Source organism: Candoia aspera, chromosome 2 (genome assembly GCF_035149785.1).
Source record: "Candoia aspera isolate rCanAsp1 chromosome 2, rCanAsp1.hap2, whole genome shotgun sequence".
Taxonomy (NCBI): Eukaryota; Metazoa; Chordata; class Lepidosauria; order Squamata; family Boidae; genus Candoia; species Candoia aspera.
In genome coordinates, this window is record NC_086154.1 from 149832545 (window position 1) to 149841181 (window position 8637).

The 8637-nt window shown below is 44.4% G+C and overlaps 1 protein-coding gene across 1 annotated transcript in view; it reads right to left on the reverse strand.

Annotated features, from left to right (window-relative positions):
* PDZD4 (PDZ domain containing 4) overlaps positions 1–6983 on the reverse strand; it is a 30122-nt gene extending 23139 nt beyond the window's left edge. The window contains exon 1 of the mRNA XM_063294237.1: positions 6629–6983. Coding sequence (XP_063150307.1) covers positions 6629–6688 — 60 coding nt within the window. The 5' untranslated portion in view covers positions 6689–6983. The remainder of the gene's footprint in view (positions 1–6628) is intronic.
* Between the last annotated feature and the right edge of the window lie 1654 nt (positions 6984–8637).

Genomic DNA, 8637 nt, shown 5'->3' on the forward strand with positions numbered 1-8637 from the left:
ATTTCAAGTGGGAGAAGAAAACTACCTATGCGTAAGAAGCATTATGAAATGATGGGTGCCACAGGAGTCATGAATATTTTTCTAGATACATATGGCATTATTTACGAGTGTAACTACTATGTTTTTGTCTGAAAATATATGGTGTATAATGTCTGTCCACAAGGTGTTTATAATGTTTGTCACTGCATGGGACCATCTTCAAGTGTCATTATCTGTTTAACCAGTGTTTGTGTGTGTGTGTGTGTATATTTGTTTCTATCACAAGAAACAGCCATATTCTTAACCTGTTAAGGATTGTATGCATTTGTGTGTGGGTACACACTGAACGTGAGAGAAAGAGAGGAGTTATACTATATTTTGCCCATTTGGGGGGGGGTTGGTGTTGATTATGCATATAATCCTTAATATTGATAGTGTTGATATATTTGCATATACATTGCATAACCAGATTTGGTTTGGCCTGATTGATGTGTGCTTTTACAAATGTGTTGGCAAATCACACTAAACCCAAATCAAACCAACCACACAAAGCTTTAATTTGATAGTCTTGGCCTGTCAAACTTTAAGTACTGTGCTCAGGTCATAACAACCTAAGTCACAACTAGAGGTAGTTCTTGGTTAACAACTGCAGTTGGGACTGGTAACTCTGTCACTAGGCGATGCAGTCGTTAAGTGAAACATCACATGACCACACTGGACTTACAGTGTCAGTTCTGCTGTGGTCATTAAGCAAATCACCTACAGTCGTTAAGTGCAACATCACGTGACTGGGACTTGAGACTTACTGCTAGCTCCTTCATTGACTTTCCTTGTCGGAAGGCAGCTGTGAAGCTTGCAAGCGGCGATCATGTGACCACCATAAGTTTGAGGATTGGTCGTAAAGCTACTTTTACAGCGCCACCATAAGTTCGAACAGTCACTAAACAGGGTAATCATTAACCAAGGACTACCTGTACCCAAATGTATTTCCCCCTTGGGAAGTAACCCACTGCTGGCAAACCTTTCTTTGCAAAAGACCATCTTAATCCCAGTCCAGCATTTTCTACCAAGATGCAGCCAGGCCACCAGGTCTTGGGCAATTCACAAACCTGTAGTAGTATTCTACATACAACAGTATATCATATTCAGAGTATCCTTTAGATTATTTAATTATCATTTAGCTAAGTCTAAGCATAGTATTCCTCCACAGGTTATCAAACCTGGGCTTTTTTCTCTCAGGGTCCCTTCCCACTTTTAAAAATTAAGGAGGACCCCAAAAAAGTTTTTGTTTGTATGGGTTATATTTATTGATATTTACCATATTAAAAATTAAAACTGATGCATTTGCTGCTTCCACTTCTCATGATTGTTTGATGGGATTTTAATATTGTATTATGTTTTAGCATAGGCTGGCAAATAATTTTGATTTTGCAGACCCCTGAGAGGGTCTTGGGGGGACCTCCAGGGGTCCAAGGACCACACTTTAAGAAACACTGCTCTAGACAACTGCAAGAGTTTCTTTGATGCCATCTAGTGGCTAAATGAGTTCTTGCAGGCCAGAGCTAGTAACCCTAATCTATCCTCCTCTCATTTGTGTAGTGTTTTGTGGTGGCAATTGGTCCATTAAACAGTTTGTGAAGTTACATAAGGGGAGAAGATCATTTTGTACCATGAAAGAAAAAGGCTATGGTTAAAAGTTATGTGACAGGCCCTGCTACTTAGTTGCCATCAACCAACAACAAATTTTGACAGACGTTAATCAACCATCAAAGCCACAGACGCAGGGTCCGCTGAGAAAACTCATTTTCTTGAATGGGTCTGCTTAGAAAAGACTGGAGTTCTGTTTCATTACTGCCTTAATCATATGTGAACATAAGGACTAGTATATACAGATGTCTACATTCTAGTGGTTAAGGCTCCAGGCTAGAATCCAGGAGACTGAGAGTCCTAATTCTGCCTGAGGCATGAAAGTGACCTTGGGCCAGTCCCTCTCTCTCAGCCCAACCCACCTCACAGGGTGGTTGTTGTGGGGAAAATAGAGGAGGAAGAAGTATTAGGTATGTTTGCTGCCTTGAATTATTTATAAAAAAAATAATTAAGGCGGGATATAAATAAACAAGTAAATAAATTTTTCATAACTTTATGACTTGTGGCTGAACATGGATCCATCTGATTTATATACACACAAACAAAGTGTGTATGAACTCTGTGAATGCAGTTTGGTCTATTCTGAGCAATTAATGTCAGGCTCAAATTATTCTACTTCAGACATATTATGCAAAGACCTGTCTCTCTGGAGAAGGCTCTAATGCTGAGAAAGGTGGAAGGAAAGAGAAGAAGAGGACAACCAGCAGCAAGGTAGATGGACTCTGTTACCATGACAATGGGCCTACCATTGGAATTGCTGAAGGACCAGGTGAGGGACAGATCGTTATGGGGAAAGTCTATCTGTGTGGTTGCTAAGAGTCGAACCAACTTGACAGCACATAATCAATCAACATGTAATCAATCAACAACAGATGATCAAATAATAAAACATACAGGAGTCAGTCAACAGAGGGAGAAATTCACACACCCCATCCAAACAACAAGATGCACATCCCAGTTATACTCGGAGAAGCAAAGAGCTTTGGAGTTTACAGAAATAGTTTCCACCCCTAAAGTTCAAAGCAAGAGGCTTGTTGCCTGTTGTCAGCATTCACTGTATACTGGGAGTTTGGGAGATAAACCTGGAAGACCTGAATGTGGACTGCAAGCCCTTTGACTGGCTTAGAATTTGGGGATTTACAATATTATTGTATTTAGTGGTTGCCAGGCTGATGGCAAAATTCTAGATGAGATTATAGTCATGCAAATTGAGAAAAAAAGAAGGAAAAGCTGGAAAATGCCATTTGAAATTATAGATACATCATAAGAGTTCAGATATTTCAGTGACATTTTGGATATATTTTAATATTGGTGATCTCTGGAAATGTCTTGATGTACATGTGATTAATAAAATATCTGGGAGAAATTGTGCCCTATTACAGGTGCCCATTAATGTACCCATTAAAACTGTATACGTTAAAACTATAATGTGAGGCCTGGGACCTTTCTCCAGAGCTGTTACAATGCTCTCCATGCAATGGACATGGAATTTGCTGGCTGTACTGCTGATCCCTACCCTGCCTCAGCTGCATCTGGGCGATGATACTACCCTGATTTTTCATGTGCAGTGCATGATAAGCAAAACGATTGGCTGATTCCCCTGGTTTTGTTATCCTCTCTTCTGCAAGTCACCAGCCAGCTGGAAAAACATCTGCCAATCACAGTCCTGCAGCAGGAATGAGGGCAGGATCTAGTTGTGGAATTCTGTCTGTCATCTCTAGGCTCCACCCTGTGCCTCTTCTACCCTCTATTCTCTTACAGTCCAAGGTAAATAAAGTTACAAAGGGAGCTGCGTCACAAGGACACTTTTACTTAGTCTTTTTCTTTTCCTTTCTCTGAGAGGCAACACAAATGCTACCTTCTACATTCTTCTATGCTGATGTGTTCAGTCCTTTAGCAGTAGATAAGGTTGACCTGAGACCAGAGGAGAGGGTGTCTAGGGGGTGCCCTCATCAGCCTGAAATGGCCAATAAGCACTGCTTTGATCCCACCCACTAGTAGGTCATCTGACCTCACCTCCACCTTAATGGGTAGCAAAACATAAGAGATTTTACATATTTTGCAGCTGTTATTGGATGGTCTTGGCATAAGAGGGAAAACACTGTTTGAACTGTAGCACAGCTAAAAGGAGCATAAGATTGTGCCACTCATGCACTGGGAATGAGATGAAGGCAACATTGTGGGGACACGGGAATCAAAAAGATGCAGCCAAGGGTATATTTATGCCATGGATAGGTGCAAGGAGGAAAGGCCCATACACTTTTAAGATCAGACCATTTTAATTCTCAACTGAAAGGTAATACTGTATTCCAGATTACTTAAATCTTTATTGAAATTCTTTTCTTTGGCCACCCATATATTTCATAACCAAGAGACAAATAGCAATTTCTATCATTTGCTTGTGGTAATGAATAAAACATTTGACCATACGGTATTTTTTGTGTTATGATTTTTTATACTCTGGATACAAGCAAATGCTAGTAATCTTTGGATTTAAGTAAGTTTCCATGAGTTAAGCAAGGTTTATTTGCTGACTTCTTTATCATGTAATTTTTTTTCATATTTTATTTATTGTTTGACTCTTTGAGAATACTTTTGTTCCAGTCATTGTGATGTTTTATAATAAGAAAGAAATTCTAAAGTGTTTCATTTAAATGTCAGTGAAGGTAAAAATGTTAAACTAGAACTGATGCTGAAAACTAAATGCAATGTCTCCAATCCAGTCCCCTGTACCAGATGGACCAACTTTCATTGTTCATGGTGGTTGGAAATTATGAGTTACAAGACATCATAAAGTCAGAAGCTTAGGAAAGACTGCTTTTAAATATTACTAAACTCAAATAACCTATGTGTTCAATCTATACCCCACCTTTCTGTTCTAATAAATAGTTGCTAAAAACAACTGGAATATATATTCAGGGTTAGGTAATGTGGTATCCTCCAGGTGCTGTGACCATAAGAACTACCCACCATGGCCAATGGTCAGAAATTATGGGTCAAATACCTGGAGGGACCAGGACCCCAACTCCTTAATTTTGTTTAATCAAGAAATTGAGTGGGGCCGTGCACAATGGAACAGGAAGAGACTTAGCTCTTCTGTTCTTGCTGCCACCTGTTGAAAACCTAGGCTGCAAAGCAGGGCTTCTGGAGAGGAGGGAAACGCTGAGAGTACCATAAGATCTCTTTGCTCAGCTCACAGGATAAGCCACAGGTTCTCTTTTCATCCTGTTTATTTCCCACAATGAGGGGCAATTTTATTACAAGAAGATGAAGGTAAAAAGAACCTGCAGGTCTAAGTCTCTTAATTAGCTGACCAGATTGTTCTATTCTAATGCACAGACTCCCTTGGCCTTTCTCTGTAAAAAGACAATTTATCATATTGAGGACATTGGTCAAATCCCTTCTGTTTCATGAAAATCTGATTCCCACGGTCAACAACTGGAATGAAAGTACAAAAGGCCACACACACACACCCCCACGGCTCTTGCCAAATGCTGTGATGACTGGGAATTATGGGGTCTGACGTCCAACCCATGTCGGGGTGAGGAAGGCTGATGAGAGAAGACGTTAGGAACACCTATCAACCATAGGGATATACAGAGAGCAATACGGCATGCATTGGGATTTGATTCTCAGTTTGTATAATGAGTTTATTTGCCACTTCCATGCCGTAAATCTCTAAATCAACAGCATTTAAGTACTGAGGAAGTAAAACAAAAGAATGTATGGTCCTTTATGGGGCAAGCAAGAATATGTACACAAACCCAAACACAACCCCTGTAATGTACATACTGATAAATGTACAAAAAATAGCCATGTAACTACTTTGCCTACAGAAATACATAATACTGTATATTTCGGTTCTGCATATAGGCAGGTACAAATTTACTGTGCAGCCCTGTGAGAGAATATTGGAAAACGCAGCCTGCTTGAAATGTATACCCTTTTAACCCTTTTTTTAAAAAAGCCTCTTGCTTTTCCTAATCACAATACAGCTTCCGTCTCTATGACCCAGACGAGCAGACTTCGTCTGATTTTGTACCCATGACCCACGATGAGAGAATGGGATGGGAAAAGACCTGGATAAATGGCACATACAAAGGAACGAGAGATGAGAGAAAGAGAGAAAGAGAAGAAATGAAGGAATGACTGAAAACTAGACTGATGGGAGAGATAAAAAGACAAAAAGAAGATGGGATGGAGGAGTAAAGAAACAGATACCTGAGTAGGCAAAAAAGGCAGAACGATTAAATCGGTAAGGAAACTGAGGGACTGAAAGGAGTGACTGGGATGAAGGGATGGAAGGAAGTGAATGAATGAATGAATGAACAAATGAATGAATGAATGAATGAATGAATACCTGTCACTCTCCTCTCAAACCATTGCTTCACCCTTCGCTGCTCAGTGCCATTCATCCCAATTTATTCTCCCCCCCCCCCCGTTTTTTGCAGAAACCCTCTCCCCATTATTTCAGGCACTGTAGGCTATGGGAAAGGGGGAGACTAGTTGCTAAGCAACCTCCCCTCACTCAGTACCTGATCCCTCCCCCATTGCAGCATTACCCCCCCCCCAATTCTCCTAATGGTACACCAAATCCCCACCCCACCCCCAATAGATAACCTGGGATTCCTATTCTGATGTCCTTCCTCCCCACCTCACAAACACCTTTAATCACTCTAGATCACCTCGCCTTCCCCCAGACACCTCCATCTTCCAGCCCTCCTTCTTCCTTGCCCCCCCCCGCCCCCGCCAGGACTCTTCTTCATGTCCCAAACAGCCCTTCCAGTTGGAACCGCTGGGAACTCTCTTGACCCTTTCCAGAGCCTTCCTTCTCCCCAGACGACCCCATTTCCCCCCTTTTTCATCTTGCACGGATATACCACCCCATGCTCTTCAGTCCCACGAGTCACCTCAGTGCTTCACCCACCTCACCCCATCGGTCCGATCCCAAAGATCAATGCCTCTCCCATCCCTGCCCACCCCCGCCCTCCCCCCCTCTTACCTGCAGCATGACCCGATATTGTTCTTCGGGTTTCTCTACCACACACATGTTACATCCCATGGCGATGCCGCTCGAGGGGGGGGCCGAGGGGGCCTAAATTTAGGAATGGGGTCAACTCATGGGGATCCTACAGGTGGGGGGGCGAGTCGCTCGCCCTCCCGGCCCCCCCACCCTGGCATAGCCCTGGGCAGGGAGGGTGGAGGTGCCCTCCGGTGCTTGCCCCCCATTCACCCCCCTGGCGGCATAGCGGCGGGCTTAGACAGAGCAGAAAGGGGGGGGGGGACGGCAGGAGATGTTTCCTCCCCCCTCTCTGCTGGAGGTCGACGCAGGATCCCCCGGAGGCGAAGGGGAAGCCTGTCGCTGCTGCGAAAAAATGCACCCTCGTCCGCCGTCTGGTCTGCCTCGCTCCTTCGCTCTGTTTGCCAAAAGGAGGAGGGGAGAGGGCGGAGTGAGCGGGGGGGGGGGGACGGACGCGGCGTTTATAAATATGGATGACTTCGGGGAGGGTCTCGGAGCCCAGCCGTTGTTGGCGCGACGAGCCTGCCAGTCCCGCCGTCGGTTCCTCCATGGATTAGTCTTTCGGGTGGCCTCCTCTCGCTCTCAGCGCTGCCGCTGTCGCTCGCCCGCCGCCATCCTCCGTTTTCCCTCCGTCCGTTGTCCGTCTACTGTCCATCCGGCTAGTCTGCTCCCGTCCTGTCCGGAGGGGCCGGCAGCACCCGTCCCGCCCGTCCCGCCCCGTCCCCTGGCCTGCAGATGCTGGCGCTGCCTTTTAGCATCGTCCCCCTGCACCCTACTTTGCCCTCGCCATCTGCCTTCAGACCTTCAGTCTCAGTTCATGCACCTCCTTGCCAGGGCCTGGTGCTTTTCTCATTGTTTAGGGAATGAATATAACTTACCCATTCAGTTTTTCATTCTATCCAAGGATTCCATATCAAAACTCCTCTTGTCAGCTGCCACAGTGGAAAGGTGAAAATGGCAAAAAGGCTAAGACTGAGAATTAGCCATAGAAAGGGAGGTTAAACAAAACTGGAGAAGTTGGTAGATGTGGCTGTTTTCTGGCTCCATTCATTAATTATCCATTTACACCCACTCCCATTGATGCTTCCCTCTGGATAAAGGCTATTCTAATGTCATATTTTCTATAGCAATTAGCATACTTTTGGACATGTAAGCAAGCCCAGGATTTCTAATATGAAGATTACAACACTATAACAAAAAGAGAGAATTGTATGACAAGCAGCATTGTCTAGTAGTAAGGCCTTGGATTTCTCAGCCGAACCTACCTCACAGGACTGTTGTTGGGGCAAAATGGGAGGGAGGAGTGCTGCGTATGCCTATTACGATTGGGTGGTGGAACTGCCAGTCAAAGCATGGAAATGTGGAGCACCACCTCCCAATTTATATTCCAGGAGGATGGGGAAACTGAGAAGAAAGATTGGTCTGAGGGAGGCTGAGTCCCAGCCTGCCTGCCAAAACCTCCATCTGTCAGGGAGACAGGGCCAGGGCCGCAACTAGTGGGGGGGGGGGCAAGTGGGGCATGTGCCCTGGGCACCGTGCTGGGGGGGGTGCCAAAATCAGTGCTGGGGGGGGCGCCAAAATGGGCACGGTATCCATGTTTGCCCTGGGTGACACAGATCCTAGTTGCGGCCCTGGACAGGGCTAGAGGTTTTTAGTGCCAAGGGAGGGGGGAAGGTAAGTGAACCTGTTTAAAACCCATTTTTTTAGTTATTGAATAAAAAGTCTATTTATTCGTTTGTTCCTATGTTAACTAGATCTCTCTGCTATCCTGCGTCCATCCAGGCACTACATTCCATCCAGGTACTTTCCTTTAGAGACTTGAAGAATTTCTAAAGCAGAAAAGGGGGTTAGCAATGACAACAGAACAAAAGGAAACTAAAGGGAAAGACCCCACAAGTGGGAGGGGGCTATGCCACCCTGCCTTGCACTTCTGAACAAAAGGTGGGATATAAATCTAACCAAGAAATACATAAACATCTACCATGTAGCAT